The 17,990-nt window shown below is 35.1% G+C and overlaps 1 protein-coding gene across 4 annotated transcripts in view; it reads right to left on the reverse strand.

The window, feature by feature from the left end:
* Window positions 1-17,990, reverse strand: part of MCM6 (minichromosome maintenance complex component 6) — a 45,816-nt gene that overhangs the window by 2,053 nt on the left and 25,773 nt on the right. The window contains exons 12-17 of one of the 4 annotated variants that reach the window (XM_049712670.1): window positions 16,482-16,610; window positions 14,597-14,758; window positions 8,375-8,416; window positions 5,902-6,037; window positions 4,357-4,512; window positions 2,043-2,182 (exon numbers count right to left, since the gene is read on the reverse strand). In XM_049712670.1, the coding sequence (XP_049568627.1) occupies window positions 2,043-2,182; window positions 4,357-4,512; window positions 5,902-6,037; window positions 8,375-8,416; window positions 14,597-14,758; window positions 16,482-16,610 (765 nt within the window). Of the gene's footprint in view, window positions 1-2,042; window positions 2,183-4,356; window positions 4,513-5,901; window positions 6,038-8,374; window positions 8,417-14,596; window positions 14,759-16,481; window positions 16,611-17,990 lie in introns of those variants that run through there. The other 3 variants (XM_004265447.3, XM_049712671.1, XM_049712672.1) reach the window with 3 other exon arrangements.

The raw sequence follows: 17,990 nt of genomic DNA on the forward strand, positions 1-17,990 counted from the left end.
TGAGCAGACCTCAGAATGGAGGATGGAATATGGGCAAAGAAACAAAGGGCATGTACAAAGGCCTTCATGCTTGGTGTGTCTAAGGAACAGTGACAAGGCCAGTGTCACTAAGCAGAATGGGCAAGGGGAAGAGGCTATGAAAAGAGGTGAATGAGGTGGGCAGGGGCTTGCTTGTGTAGGGTTCTGCAGGCCACGGTACGGAGACTGGATTTTATTCTAAATGTGAGAGAAGGACTAGAAGGAAGGGCACTAAAACAATTTGATTTGTTAAAAGATCTGTCTGGCTGCTGGGCAGAGAGCCACTGCAAGGGAGGACAGTTAGGAGGCACCCATGGAGGTCCAGGCACGGTGGCTTGGGTAGATGTGACGGTGGTGAGAAGAAAACAGAGAATACTGATACTGAAGGCAAGGCTCACAGGATTTGCTTATAAAAGGAGAGAAGTTGTGAGGGGAAAGAGAAGTCAAGGAATCAAGGATAATTCTAAGGTGCCTGGCTTAAAGCAAATGAGTAAGTGAAACATTGCAAGGAAAAACTGTTTTGAACACATTAAGCATGAGACGCCTATTAATTTGCAAGTAGGCAGCTAGCTACATACATTAGCAATTTAGAGGACAGGTGAGAGCTGGAGATATAAATATGGGAGTCATCACAAATGGTTTTTAATTCATAGAACCAAATGAGATCACTTAGGCAATGAATATAAATAGAAAAGAGGTCTGAGAACTAAGCATAATACTTCATTTAAAAAGTGACAAGAGAAAGACTCAGGAAAAGAGAATAAGAGGAAATAACCAGTGAGAAGGAGAAGACCCAGGAGAACATGGTGACTCAGAAGCCAAGTGAACAAAGTATTTCTAGAAGGAGTGATCAACTTTTTTTTTTTTTGCAGTACACGGGCCTCTCACTGCTGTGGCCTCTCCCGTTGCAGAGCACAGGCTCTGGACACACAGCCTCAGCGGCCATGGCTCACGGGCCCAGCCGCTCCGTGGCATGTGGGATCTTCCCGGCCCGGGGCACGAACCCATGTCCCCTGCATCGGCAGGCGGACTCTCAACCACTGCGCCACCAGGGAAGACCAGGAGTGATCAACTTTGACAGATGCTGCTGACAAGCTGAATACTGAAAATAATCAACTGATTGGAGTAGTGAGAAGGTATGTATGTAATGGTCCTTTAAGAGAGTAGGAGAGGGGCTTCCCTGGTGGCGCAGTGGTTGAGAGTCCGCCTGCCGATGCAGGGGACACGGGTTCGTGCCCCGGTCTGGGAAGATCCCACATGCCGCGGAGTGGCTGGGCCCGTGAGCCATGGCTGCTGAGCCTGTGCGTCCGGAGCCTGTGCTCCGCAACGGGAGAGGCCACAACAGTGAGAGGCCCGCGTACCGCAAAAAAAAAAAAAAAAAGAGAGTAGGAGAATGAACTGCCTAGGGAAAAGTAATAGCATCGGGCAGTGCTACTGTGAGGTCAGTACTACTGTGACGTTGATAAGACAGAAGTAAAGAATTGTCCATTTGAGATTTGTGGTCATGAATTTAAAATAAAAGTGGGCACATGGTTGTATGCTTTTCTCCAGATACTTTTAACTGCATAGATATAGGTATAGAAAACGAATTAGATTGAACCAAATCTGGAATTTTGCCAAGCAAGTAATATAAAAGAGAATGAATGAAGTTGAAAGTATAAGAAAAAAGTGATCATGGGATAGATTTTAAGCTGGGTAATGGGGGAGATAACATGAGGAAGGATAAAATGCAGAAAATAGGTGACAGTGGTCAGGACGCTCAAAGGTTTATGGTAGAGTGGAAAACAAAGGTTAAAAACACACAAATAATAAGACCCTAAATTCTCTTTACCAGCTTTAAGTTCTGCTTATTTTAGCAGAAGAAATAAGTCAATTAACTGTTAATAATTCTCTCTTGTTTTATACAACTCCTAATTCTGACTAGATCCTAATGATTCAAAATAAATGAACATCTAATGAACCTACAAAGATTTGAGGCATGAACTCCTTCTGTAATACCTCAGCAAGCTTAATTATATACGTACATAGTGGGTGAGTCGATAAATGACTTTCTCTATGATTCTCTTTTTATTTATCAGCTCCTCTTCAGAATCTATTTCTGATTCGATTTCCTTCAAGTACCAATTAACAAGCTCACTCCTCTTTAATGCCGACTCATCCTCTTCTGTAACAACAAAAAATACATTTAAAAAGGATTAAATTATCCTTGTAGCAAACTGTATTGCCAATTCTTGGAGTCTGCATGCACAAGATAATGTACAGATTAGATAACCTTCAATCTGTCAGAAAACATATCTGCTGAAATAAGATTTGCAATCTTCCAGCATAAGCCTGAAAAATATTACTTGAATTAAAGTATGCCTTACTTTATCCTGAAAAGAAAAATCTAAAAAAATAGAGATTATAAGAAACAAGTTTCTTAAAGCTATAACGACTTCAAAGTATGAAGGTGTTTCCTTCACCTTCTCATGCTTCACCACCTATGATAATCTGTCAACAGCAGTTGAAAGCGTAAATTAGGAGTGAAGTCACAGCAAGCAAAACTGCTTAAATACAACTATTCCTCTTTGGAAAGGGGAACACTTTATGGAATTGAGGTCAACCAAGGAGTGAAATCCATAGGTGTTCACTCAAAAATAAAAAATTACCAATTTATTCCAGCAAGGTCTATCCTTATTGACTGAACTACCTGCCCTTTAGAGTCCAGAACTCTAAATTCACAAGAGAAGTTGGAACCTGGCAATATTTTAAACTATCACAGATATAAAGTATACTAAAAGAAAACTTCATTTGTCTTGATTTTAGAAATTGCTAATAAAATACAAAATCAAAATAGGAAAATTTTAGCTTTACTGATGATGCCTCTGAAAAGTTTTATTATGGTTGTACTGAAATTTCAGTGGTTTGTCCAAATGCTTTTGAGTAAGTAATCTCTTTGGTTTACAGTTTAAAGTTTTGCCAGGGGACTTCCCTGGTGGTCCAATGGTTAAGACTCTGCACTCCCAATGCAGGGCCTAACCCACGTGCCCTAGAGCCCATGTGCTGCAACCAGAGAAGCCTGAGAGTGGCAACGAAGACCCAGAGTAGCCTAAATAAATAAATGAACTTTAAAAAAAATAGTTTTGTTAGAAAACAGCTGTCTATCTGAAGACTGAGAATTAATAACTTACCTGGCTGGGTGAATAGCGTCTTTTTTCTTTTTTTAGGGAAAGGAGGAAGACCTAGAATTTATCTGTGGAATGCACTGTGTGGGTGCTAATCGTATCTTTGCTCCATTGATGGTTGGCCATGTTTAAAACTTAGTTGCATGAGAGAGAGAAAGAATAAGTACAACATGAACACAGGAATGTCTGCTCCCAAATCTTTTTATGTGAGAAGGGACTGGAACTAAAACCTCTCTGTCCTAGTGGCCTCTTTACTGCCTTCTTTCCTCCTTCCCACTGGTCCACAGTTCCCAGGGGAATGAGGGCAGAAACTAAAGGGCTTAAATCTTTTAGTAAGCTAAGACAATCTCTGGTGTTCTCTTCCTCCATCGCAGTTAGGACACTCTGATGAGAATATGTCTGGAAGCCAGCATACTGACAGTCAAATAAGAATTTTTTGATGGTTAATCACCAAATTGAAGTTTAAGTTCAACCCCTTGATTTAATCACTTTTCCTTCTGCCTTGTGGCTAATTACAGGTTGAGAAAACCTGGATAGCATGGTAAAGCAGTTAAGAACAGGAAGGGTAGTAATGTTCAGGTATCACACTTTACCTACAGAGAAATGAGGATTTTACTTCATTTCTAGTCTGGAATGTACTTGTGCTAATAGCCTTTTGAGTTTCAATTACTTGTCTATGATATATAAACACTCTAGGAGTCCATCCATTTTAAACAAACCCATTGTAAGGAAAAGTGACTTTGCATCTGTAAAAACATTTGTTAAGTGCGTCTTTATATATTATCAGATCCCAAATTCAGCTTCACAAATATTAAAATAGGCCAAGGACATTAATAAGAATGAGTCATGAACCTTTGACAATGAACTTGTGGGGAAATGTCTGCGCTGGTAGATATGCTGACATCCCCTAGTAGATTTTGTTTGCCAAAGTGAGCTTGTCTAACAGTTTCTCATCTCTTCTGACAAAATAACACAATCTTTAGCAATCAGAAGTTGTTAGCTGATTCACTTTGTCATAAAGCAGAAACTAACACACCATTGTAAAGCAATTATACTCCAATGAAGATGTTAAAAAAAAAAAAGATGTTAGACAAAAAAAAAAAAGTTGTTTATGTGAATACAGCTTATGTAAGTGACTCAGCATGTGAGCAGCACTAAGTATGTATGGCCTCACCTTCTTCCATCTTTCTGAGATGAAGCACAATAAGGTTAGAGATTCGGCAGTATTCGGAGAAGCCCAGCCTTAAGGAGGCTTTCGGAACAGCATCTTGGTTCATGTCTTCACTGTGGCCATTAATTCCATTCACAGGAGCAGGGATATCAGCATGACCTAAGTGAAATATTAACTGTTTGAATCTTCTTTCTGTGCCTCCAATACTCCCCTATTAAATGTTTATAAATATACTACTTATATTTTAATACTACTATTAATAATATTAATATAGTTATATAATTATAACTATATTATTTAGTTATAATTATATAACTATATATAAATATATATATAATATATATTATATATATAAATATATAATATATAAATGTTTATGAATATTTTTATAAATATAAATATCATATAAAATTTTTATATTTATAAAATAAATATTATAAAAATATTTACATTTAAAATATATATAAATATATATGTTATATATATTATATATATAAATATATAATATATATATAAATATTATAAAATATTTATAAATATAAATATTATGTAAAAATATATAATTTTTATATTATTATATATAAATTATATATATAATATATATTTATATATTATATATAAATATAAATATTATATAAAAATATAGTTATATAATTATATATAATATATAGTTATATAAATATATATAGTTATATAAATATTATATAACTATATATTTATATATAAATATATATTTATATATATAATATTTATATTATATTTATATATAAAATATTTAAATATTATATATATAATTATATTTATATATAAATATATATAAAATATATATTTATATATATAAAATATATATATATAACTATATATAAATATATATAAATATATATAAACATATATAAATATATTTTTATATAATATATATAATATATATATATAAAAATATATATATTTATATAATATATATATTATATAAAAATATAGTTATATAATTATAACTATATTATATAGTTATAATTATATAACTATATATAATATATATAATATATATGTTATATATTATATATAATATAAATAATAATATAGTATTAAATTAAATAATTAATTTAATACTAATATTAATATAAATATATTTATACTTATATATATAAGTATAAATACTTATATTTTAATACTATAACCATATAGTTATACTCAGTATTTAGTAATTGTATAAATAAATTAGAAAGTTTATAAATGCTACCAGTGAAGACAAAAACCCATTTGGAAAGGATGGGAAGATTAGGAGATAAAAGGATTTCATAATCTGAAAGTGCATTTGCAATATTAAGTCCACTGTCTCCATTTTGGTGTTTTTTCTCTCAGTCTTTCAAGCATATATATTTTATACCAAGTAATTATATTTTAACTTAGAAACAGTTAATAAAATTCAATATCCATTTTTTCCCCTTTTGCTAATAGACTTCACAACCATCAGTAAGTGCATTTTTACCATGACATCTCAGAGAACATTTTGGTCCCTAACTCTAGAACAGTCATGAACAGACACCTCACCATGGATGCCATCTGGGCCCTCATCTACCTCCATCTGGGCATCTTCGTCTTGATCTAGATTGACATCAGGTGTTTCTACACGGATGATTGATTTATTCAGTAACCTGAAAGCTTCCTTCACATGTTTAGGCTGGACCTAAGCCAATCAAGAGAAGTAAATCAGTAAGCCAGTCTTTTTGATATAACAAACAGACTTTCTCCATATGAAATTACAGTGGCATTTTGGTTTTCTCACATTCTCCCTCTACACAACATAAAATATGAGAGAACACCATAAATTCACCAGAATGGTTAAAAGGACCAACAATATTGAGAATGTAGACAACTTTCATTCACTGCTGCTGGGAATATAAATTGTTACAACCATTATGGAAAACTGATTTTCAGGCTTTACTAAACTGCACACACCTACAATCTATGACCCAATGATTCCACTCCTAGATACACACCAAACAGAAATGTACGTATAAATACATCAGATGAACTAAAAGACCTGCACATCCCATAAGAACCCAAATTGGAACTATCCAAATGTCCATTAATAGAAGAATGAGCCAATCACTGTGATAACATTCACTGATAGTTACGTGTATTTAACCACAACTGGGAGGGGAAAAAAGGTTGAAAACAACCTAACTAACCATCAGGAAAAGTATGGTTAGAATACTATATAACCATAAAGAAAAAAAAAAAAGGTTATCCTCAGAGAACAGTAGCAGTGACTGTAAACAAACTGAAAGGGTAGCTCTTAGAGATGCTAGTAAGGAATGTTCAACTTCCTGATCTGGGTATAGATTACATAGATACGTTCATTGAAAGTTAACAGAACTGTACACTTGTGATTTGTGCACTCCCTGTACGTATGTTTTGCCTCAAAAAAAAAAAGCCTACTTAGAAGAAAAATTACAAGTCTATTTGGGGGCAGGGGGAGACTGCTTTAAGTCTTTGTATGAATAATCAACAGTCTCTCTAAATCTACTCCCTTCCTAACGAGCTGAGCCCTATAACAATAGATAAACCCAGCAGAGCAGCCTTTTTTTTTTTCCTTTAAATACATTACCACCTGCAATGAAACTTTAAGCCATTTGAGAACAGTCAATATCAAGACATATCCTAGTAAACTTACTGGTCTACAAAAATAAGAGAGAATACTTTGGAAAGAGAAAAATATCAAACTACTTATGGAGGAAAAATTAATAATCAAGGGCTGGCCTCAGATTTTCGCAAAGAACAACTGATGTCAGGATACAGTAGAAAAATTTCTAAGAAAAGAAAATATGAGCCAGAGGTTGGATGTCATTCAGGTAAAGACTACAAATAACCCTGCTGAACATAACACTCAGGGAATATTATTCCCATGAACTCATCTTTTTCATCAAACCCTTGAAAAAAGGCCAATTTTCAATCAGTGAAGTGATAAGTTAGAAATCGTAACAAATTTATCTCCAATGATCATGCCTTGCACACATTTAGCTACAAAACTAAGACTTAAACAAACGTGGGAATCAAGAGTGACAGAACAAAATGTAAATGGTATATGTCCTGAAGATAGAGGGGTACAGGGAGACCCAAGAGATGGGAGTAAATTTGCTGATAGCCCCCAAAATGAGCGGAAGACATAAATAAACATTTCTCCAAAGACATATAGATGGCCAAGACGCATATGAAAAGATGCTCAACATCACTAACTACTAGAGAAATGCAAATCAAAACTACAATGAGGTATCACCTCACACCAGTCAGAATGGCCATCACCAAAAAATCTACAAACAATTAGTGCTGGAGAGGGTGTGGAGAAAAGGGAACCCTCTTGCACTGTTGGTAGGAATGTAAATTGATACAGCCACTGTGGAGAACGGTATGGAGGTTCATTAAAAAAACTAAAAATAGAATTACCATATGACCCAGCAATTCCACTACTGGGCATATACCCAGAGAAAACCATTAATTCAAAAAGACATATGCACCCCAATATTCATTGCAGCACTATTTACAATAGCCAGGTCATGGAAGCAACCTAAATGCCTATCAACAGATGAATGGTTAAAGAAGATGTGGTATATATATACAATGGAATATTACTCAGCCATAAAAAGGACAGAAATTGGGTCATTTGTAGAGGTGTGGATGGACCTAGAGACTGTCATACAAAATGAAGTAAGTCAGAAAGAGAAAAACAAATGTCATATATGAACACATATACATGGAATCTAGAAAAATTGTACAGATCAAACTTTTTGCAAGGCAGAAAGACAGAGAACAAACGTATGGACACCAAGGAGGGAAAGGGGAGGTGGGATGAATTGGGAGATTGCAATTGACATATACATACACTAATATGTATAAAATAGATAACTAATGAGAATCTGCTTATAGCACAGGGAACTCCACTTTGCTGTACAGTAGAAACTAACACAACATTGTAAGACAACTATATCCCAATTAAAAAAAAATTTTGCTGATTGCCTCTCACCTGTAACAGATGATAAATCAAGCCATGGATAAGCATATCTGACTGTGCAAAGGTAAACAGTAAAATATTATTTACTAAAATCAGGTGGTTGGGAGGGAAGGGAAGAAGAAAGAAGATGAAACATGCTAATTTTATCACTTCATAGTAGAGAACCAATAGAGAACTAAGGGTACAATATAAAGTTATAATAATAAAAGTAACCACTAAAATAACTTTCTGAATCTCAGAACTACACATACAAGCAAAAGCAAAGTGACCACAAAATGAAAAATCATGTCAACTATAAAAAGAAAACAAAAACGAAAACCCAAATAAACCTATCTCTCATACCAATAAATGTAAATGGGTTTAACTTACATGCTAAATAAATTTTCTTTGCATCACAAAACAAAATCCAACTCTATGCTGTATATGTATATAAGACACACTTAAACTTACTCAGAAATGCCGAAAAATAGTAAAAAGTTAGGCAAAGGTATACCTGTATACCTAACAAAGAAAGCAAGGTGGAGTTCAGGCCAAAAGGCATAAATGAGACAAAGTTAGAGGGTACAAATCTCAATGAAAATATATGTATCAGTTAAGAGAACAACAATATCAGTAAAATAGAATTTATAGGAGAAAAAAGGATAAATACAAAGAGACAATAACTATGTTGGTAGAGAAATAAAACCTATTCATAGGAGACTTTTCTTTTAATTAATTAATTAATTTTTGGCTGCACTGGGTCTTCATTGCTATGTGCAGGCTCTAGTTGCAGCGAGTGGGGGCTACTCTTTATTGCGGCACCCAGGCTTCTCCTTGCGGTGGCTTCTCTTGTTGCGGAGCACGGCCTCTAGGCACGTGGGCTTCAGTAGTTGTGGCTCACGGGCTCTAGAGCGCAGGCTCAGTAGCTGTAGCTCACGGGCTTAGTTGTTCCACAGCATGTGGGATCTTCCCAGACCAGGGCTTGAACCCTTGTCCCATGCACATTGGCAGGCGGATTCTCAACCTCTGCACCACCAGTGAAGTCGCCATAGGAGACTTTTAACTTTCAATCTAGAGAAGATACAGTAGACCAAAAAACCCCACAAAAAAATAGAAGACCTATGTAACATAATAAGGTAACCTCCCCCTTCACAGATATATAAAATTATATACACTGTAAACAGAGACTAGGCCTTCCATTGAAGTGCTCATGGAACACTTATGGAAATGGGCTCTGGGCTACAAAGCATCCAAAAAACCAAATTCCAAAAAACCAAAAAACTAAATGAGAAACATAGACATCATTTTCTAATCACAATGCAGTAAAATTAAAACAAGCAACCAAAAAAACATTCTAACTGGATATTATTCTAACTGGATATTATTAAACTCTGAAACAACTCTTGGTAGTGGATACTTTTCTAGGAAAATGTAGCTTACCAAAACTGACCCAAGAAGAGATAGAAAATCTAAACAAGACTGACTTCCATGGCAGAAATTAAGAACCATGCACCCAAATTGTATACACTAGACCCAGAGAGTTTTACTTGAGAATTCTTATCAGTAAAATAGCAGATAATTTTAATGCAATAGAAAACCATTCTAGAATAGAGAAAAAAGGGGAAAACTTTCAAAAATGTAAACGAAATAACCACGATAATAAAACAGACTGCAAAAACAAATGGAATCAATGTTTTTTATGAGTACTGCTTTAAGAATTCTAAATAACAGCAAACAGAAGCCAAATGCATTAAAAAAAGTGGGATTTATTCCAGGAAGGCTTGACATTAGAAAGTCTATTAATTTATTTTTCATTTTAATAGATCCAGGAGAAAAAAAAATCATGATTAACTCTATACACACTAAAAAGACAACTGGCCAAAAAAAAAAAATCTTCTTGATAAAAATATTCAAGACATAATAATAAATGTATAGTTCCTATTGATAAAAACACATCATATCTCAGCCACAGAGCCAATTAGGAACAAGAAAAAAATGTCCAATGTCATAATTATTAGACATTGTATTACAACAGCAAAGGTAAATTAGTGGAAAATATGGGAGAAGATTAAGTTTCTTTTTCAATAAGAATAGAAAGAAAAACATATGCCATTTATCATTTGCAAATAAGAACAAAAATCTGGAAAATCAACAGACTCAACTGAAAAACTACTACAAACAAAAGGCATCAGTATAGTACAAAACTAGCATACAGAAATCAATAGTTCATATATACACGCAACAACCAGTTAAAATATAAAATGAAAAAAGTCTACCTTCAATACCCACAAAAATAACAAAATATCAAGAAATAAATTCAACAAGAAACATGCAAAAATCATATGAACTTTAAAACCTATTGAGTGAAACAAAAGACATATGTGGAAAAATCTAGAAACAATAAATGCTGGAGAGGGTGTGAAGAAAAGGGAACACTCCTACACTGCTGCTGGGAATGTGAATTGGTACAGCCACTATGGAGAACGGTATGGAGGTTCCTTAAAAAACTACAAATAGAACTACCATATGACCCAGCAATCCCACTACTGGGCATATACCCTGAGAAAACCATAATTAAAAAAGAGTCACATACCAAAATTTTCATTGCAGCTCTATTTGCAATAGCCCGGAGATGGAAACAAACTAAGTGCCCATCATCGGATGAATGGATAAAGATGTGGCACATATATATAATGGAATATTACTCAGCCATAAAAAGAAACGAAACTGAGCTATTTGTAATGAGGTGGATAGTCTTAGAGTCTGTCATACAGAGTGAAGTCAGAAAGAGAAAGACAAATACTGTATGTTAACACATATATATGGAATTTAAGGGAAAAAAATGTCATGAAGAACCTAGGGGTAAGACAGGAATAAAGACACAGACCTACTGGAGAACGGACTTGAGGATATGGGGAGGGGGAAGAGTGAGCTGTGACAAAGCGAAAGAGAGGCATGGACATATATACACTACCAAACATAAGGTAGATAGCTAGTGGGAAGCAGCCGCATAGCACAGGGACATCAGCTCGGTGCTTTGTGACCGCCTGGAGGGGTGGGATAGGGAGGGTGGGAGGGAGGGGGACGCAGGAGGGAAGAGATATGGGAACATGTGTATATGTATGGCTGATTCACTTTGTTGTGAAGCGGAAACTAACACACCATTGTGAAGCAACTGTACCCCAATAAAGATGTTAAAAAAAAAAAAAGACATAAGTGGAAAGATAATGAGGTCTCTGGTACTCAGAACTGTTAACGAATGTTTGCATTTGTCATTCTAGACACCTGAAAGGAAGGCACTGCTTTAACCTCTTGAACTTAGGCATGGCCGTGTTAATTCCTCTGACCAATGAAATGTGACCAGCAGTGTCATGTCATTTCTAGATAGAAGGTTAAGAAATGGCATATGATTCACCTTGTCTTTTCTGTCTTCTGTGATCATGGAAGTGTATGTCAAGAAAGAACCTTTACATCAGCCTGAATTTCTGAGCGATGTGAAGCGCAGAGCCTCTGGCTAACATAAATGAACATGAAGCATGAGCAAAAAAATGTAATTGTTTCTGTTTTAAACAGCTGAGATTTTTATAGTGGCATAATCTAGATTCTAACCGCTATTATGCTTTCTTAGAAAAAATCATCATAAAGAAGTCAATTCTCCATATTAACATATAAATTTAACATGTTCTCAATATCAATAATTTTTTGGGGGGTATACTATTTTTATTTTATTCATATTTAAATTTCACCTCAAATACTGAGCTCAAGTATATGCTGGCCCTATGTTCAGATTTTTGAAATAAAGATAAATGGACAGATAGCTTTAAGGGTGAATGTATTTCACATTTCACAATATATTCAACAATTAGGGAAAATCTAGGGGGTGGTAAAATTATATACCTTTATACATTTAGTAGCACAAGTACAGGGAAAAGCCATGCAACTGGAGGAAAAACCCATTTCAGGGCTGAACAGAGAGGTCCTTGAATGCCAACAGAATCTCCCCTTGACTTCAGACAAACCAAGGAGTCTGTCAGTATACAAAAAACACTGAATTCAGGAGCAATAGGATAGGTATTAAGGAATTGGTTCTTGCCAATCAGGATTATGTGGGCCAGTCTGAAGTGAGCAGAGGTGGCTGGAGGCTGGAAATGTTCTGGCTCAAGTTCAGAATCTATAGATTAGAACAGCAGTCTAGAGACAGAATGGTTAGTGCTTTGTTCAAAAATTCCTGGGTTTTCCAAACAAGTTCCTAGGATGCTTTCCTCAAACAGTGAATATCACTCATCAATAAAAACCAAAACAAAACAAAGCCAGCTGGCTATTAAGTTCACAACAGCCAAAAGAGAACAATGCAGTGGAACATGCATTGGAACAAAAGTGCAACAATGCAGTGGAACAAAAGAGAACATTTAAAATATTGTGGTACTAATGCAAGAGGAGGCTAAGACAGCGTAGGAACAGAATTCAGGAAAGAGATCCTAACAAACACAAGAATATATAATAAAAGCATACCAAACCAGTGTGGAAAAGACGGATTGTTCAGTAAGTGGTGTTGGAACAACTAGGAAACTAGCTGAAAAAGAATCAACTGATTTACACCTCACATCTTACAGAAGGATAAATACCAAATGTTTGAATGATTTAAATACAAACAATGAAACCATCTAAATGCTTAAGGAAATCCTGAGAAAATTCTTTTATAATCTTAGAGTGGGGGAGGCCTTCTAATAAAACAAAGTAAAAAGTGAACAAAGAATATGATCATAAAAGGAAGTAGAAATGGCTCTTAAATATATGCAAAAACACTCAATTTTATTCAGGAACTGCATCTGTGTATATATATATGCATATATGTATATTTATTTTATATCATATGCATTTACTACCTATTGAAAAACCAAAAAAAGGAAAGAAAAATCTGTTAGAAATTCTCCAAGACACGTCAGTTCTATGAAATTCATTTTAAGAAACATTACAATGAAGAAAAAAAAAAAGGTACAAATGTTAGTATGGTTTTTAAGAATTCCCCTCCATCATGGCCTATTCTTTCTCTACAGATTCCACTATATTCCTCCCAATACCCTTCACTCTAAACTTTCCACCTTCACTCTAAAAATTCCTACCAAAATTCTATACACCCTTCAGTGATCCAGTTTAAATGTTGGCATCTCCCCAAACCCTCCACCTTTGTTATGAAATAATTCATTGATCTCTGTACTCTTTGCTGATGACACTCCATCTAATATCGTCTCTCATATTTCACATGCTTAATTAAACATATGTCTTGCTCCCACCAAACTATCAGCAATGGAAGACAGGGGCTCTTTTATTCATCTCCTAACTTACAAAGATGTCCACTAAATGTCAGGAGAATCAAAGAATAACAAGTAAGACAGTGTGAAAGTATTTTGTAAACAGTAAAGTACCACATCAGAGAATTTGAAAAATTAGACAAAAGGAAAAAAGCCAAAAAATGAAATCTATGAGATAGAAATGGTGAATGAAGTAAGAACAGTGGTTACTTCTGGGGAAGGAAGGGTGCAAGGGAACTTTTTAGGATGATGTAAACCTTCTTTGTTATAAGCTGAGTGGCCACAAGGGTGTACGTAAAAAGTCAAAGCTGTACATTTTTCTCTATGTGAATTATACCTCAATCATACTATTAAGAAAAATAGCCAAACTCCTTCCTCAAACAAAATCTTACACTGTCTAAAATATAAAGCTAGATAAAAGCAGGGCTTGTTTGCTTGAAGCAGAGATGAGGGCATCCTTCCACTCTGCCCCCCATTTACTCCCTAAATATCCACTGACATGTACCTGTAGAACCCAGGGCTCAAAGAACAATTTAATATACACATGTTATACAAAGGAGAATTCCCTTATTAGGAGACTGGAGGCTACATTATCATATCTGTATCCCCTCCCACAGGCCTAGCACATTGTAGGATTTAAACAAATTTTCCTTGAATGAATGGCATTAATCTTGAACTCACCTCTATATGTATGTACTCTATAATCTATGTCATGATTATCTCATTATCATTAATCTAACTACTACATTCAAAAAATGGTTGACAGCAACATTCTTCAAGGGGAAAACCCCAGGGTCAGGGGTCATGTATCCTATGAGCACTCAATAGTCATATAAAAATAAATCTGCAGCTAATGCTAGTATGTCTTATACCAAACATAAAAACAGCTTGTAAGCCAACAAATCAATTTCTCTTTCCCATTATGTTAGAGTGACTTTGATACCTCATCACAGCAGTGCATCCGAGCCATTGCTTCAGAGAGACGGATCATGCTCTCAAGCTGTCGCACTGTAATCCTCCATGAAGACTTGGTTACTCCAGAACCATCCCTCTGGCGGAGGCGTTTATACTGTTCCACAATGAAGTCCTCCGACTCTTTAGAAATCTGTTCCAGAGTATCAGTGAAGTCAGAGCATTTCTACTTAATGGGAGCAGCTTTAAACATTAAGTTTAAGAGCCTTCCAGGTGAAGATACTCTGGGGGAACTAAGAAGGTCAAAACTTTGAAACCAATGACAAGAAATTAATACTGAAATGCCTTTCAAAAGAAACTAATACAAAGGAGGACTATGAATTCCATGTACTAATTTTATGAATAGGAAGACAGTAGAGTTAGTATTTAAGCAAATGACCATTTCTAAACAATGTATACTTTTATACCCAACATGCGAAAGCTCATTAAACAGATTACTGCTCAGGCTATTCTTGAGGCTCAGTTAATTAACTTATGCAGTCTTTGGGAAAAAGAAAAGTCAATATATATAATACTGCCCCCTATCAGTGGCTTCACGTTCTGTGGTTTCAGTTACCTGTGGTCACCTGAAGTCTGAAAATATTAAACAGAAAATCCCAGAGATAAACAATTTATAAGTTTTAAATTGTGCACCATTCTGAGAAGTGTGATGAAATTTTATGCTGTCCAATGTCCCATCTGGGACAAGAATCATCCCTTTATCCAGTGTATCCACACTGTATATGTTACCTGCTTATTAGTCACTTAGTAGCCATTTTGGTTATCAGATCAACTGTTAGGGTAACATAGTGCTTGTGTTCAAGTAACCCTTATTTTACTTAATAATGGCCTCAAAGTGCAAGAGTAGTAATGCTGGCAATTGAGATATTCTCTTATTGTGCCTAACTTATAAACTGAACTTTATCACAGGTATGTACGTATAGGAAAAAACATCGTACATATAGGGCTTGGTACTATCTGTGGTTTCTGGCATCCACTGGGGGTCTTGGAACATATCCCCTACTGTATATATACCTTATTATTAGTTAAATAATAACAACAAAATGAGGCATTCTAAAGAATACTGTTTTTCAGAGCAAGGAACTAAGCATATTAAGGAAGCATGCCAAAGTCAAGAGGGACCAGCGTAGTCATGGAGAATAAATGCCTCTGCAAACAAAAGTGCTTTACCCTTCCCTTGGGACAGTGAGAGTCAATCCCAATATTAAGTGAAGGTGATAGATAATTAAAATCTAAGCATAACTCCCAAAAGTCAAGCCAGAAAGAGTGTAAAAACCTCAACCAGAATCAAACAATTTTTTTTTTGTATTCTACTTTAGGAAAATGTCAAAAAAAATGCATTATGGAGGTTTATCTTAAAAATAAATGTCCAAGTGAGCACCCTGGATCCTGTATTGTAAAAGTTACTCATGTTCATTACAATAACCTAGAGGAATACAAGCTTCCCTCAGAGACAGATTTGAGAGCATTCAGTAGACTACTGATTTAAACACATGCAGTTTTAAGATTCTTAGGAATAATGGTTGAAATAAAAGGATATCCTACTTTATTTGGTTATTCAAAACTGTTCACCCATAAAAATCTTTTTATTATACCTAAAAAGTTAAAGAAATTGAACTTTTCAGACTTTTAAAAAATTCCCTTTCTCAAGTCTCTCTGAGGAAACAAACTGTTCTCAAAAAAAACCAAAAACAAACCAGAAAACCCAAACCAAAATCAAACCAACCAACTAACCAACCAAATGACCTTAAACACCCAAACAAGTCAGGTTCAGTTAATTTCCATACAACGCTTTTGTTTAAATGCCACTTTCATATACTTATTATGCCCAATTACAGTACAAAAGGGCAGGTTACCTTGGGCTTAAACTGTCTTGCAAAAAGAAGATACCTCCTGATATCATCAAGGGAATACACACGATCAATTGATTCTTCAATTCTTGAATGCAAGTCTACTATTCGCCTGGCGATAGCATAGTCTGTAACCTAATTCAAAATAAGAAAGTCATTTTAATCAGTTATAGTAATATCCACTCCAGACTATCCCAGGCATTAAGAAATTTTTTATAGCTAACAACAAGCTCTAATATGCCACCATAAGATGTATTAATGAGTTCAAGGTTCTGATGAAAATTTAGTACCACATCCAAAATCAAAAGTTTAAATGTATACCTTTGCCCTACTCTAAGACTATTCCTGAAGGAATTTACTGACTTTAATATGGCAGAAATAAGATTTCTAGGGCCCTAAGTGTGTCTAGAAGCATTAATTCATGCAACCCTCACAAAAAATTTACTAGGTAGATAATTATTACCCCCATTTTACAGATGAATAAATTGAGGCCTGGAAAGATTAAGTAACTTGTCCACACAGTTAGTAATAGAGCAAGGATTTGAAGAGTCTAGTTTCAGAGTCCATCCTCCTAGCCACAACATTACGTTGCCGCTTATGAACATACGAATGATGATCATCACAGAACCGTTATTAACATAGAAAAAAATAAAATCACACTAAAAATATGCAATACTCTCAAATAGTACAGAAAAAAAAAGTAGAGATACACAGCAAATGGTAAAGCAAACAGGGCAAAAAGTTAATGTGAACTAAATAAAGGGTATATGAGTATTATATGCACTATTATATTTCCTGCAACTTTTCTGTAAGTTTGAAATTATTTCTAATTAAAAAGCTAAAAAACTAATTTAGTAAATTATATATAGACAGAAATATATGAAAATCAGACAATGCCCAACAATGGGGAGGAGGGGACTGGGTTAAACATTTATATAGATTTGTGAAGGAAAAGAACCAAACCCAAACATAAAAAACGAAAACCCTCTAAACATTCACATTAATGGGAGGCAAATTTTATCTAGATGAATTTAAAATTTTGCCGTAAGCAAGAGGTATGCATTGTACCTAATGTACTGTAGGACCTCCATGCTCAGCAATTAAAAGTACAGTACAACATGACCTTCCACAGAAGGTCATTTTGTACTTCTGTGCACATCTGAGATGTGCAATGTTGTTAAATATTTAAGTCTAAGTATAAATAACTCTAATACTGACATGTTAGAATGTAAGTAAATCTGCAGTTTTTAAAAAAAAAAATTCTTTTATTTATTTATTTATTTATTTATTTATGGCTGCATTGGGTCTTTTTTGCTGCGCGCAGGTTTTCTCTAGTTGCAGCGAGAGGGGGCTACTCTTCATTGAGGTGGCTTCTCTTGTTGTGGACCATCGGCTCTAGGTGTGCGGGCCTCACTAGTTGTGGCTCACGGGCTCTAGAGCAGAGGCTCAGTAGTTACGGCGCACGGGCTTAGTTGCTCCGCAGCATGTGGGATCTTCCCAGACCAGGGCTCAAAC

This window comes from Orcinus orca, chromosome 7 (genome assembly GCF_937001465.1).
Source record: "Orcinus orca chromosome 7, mOrcOrc1.1, whole genome shotgun sequence".
Lineage (NCBI taxonomy): Eukaryota > Metazoa > Chordata > Mammalia > Artiodactyla > Delphinidae > Orcinus > Orcinus orca.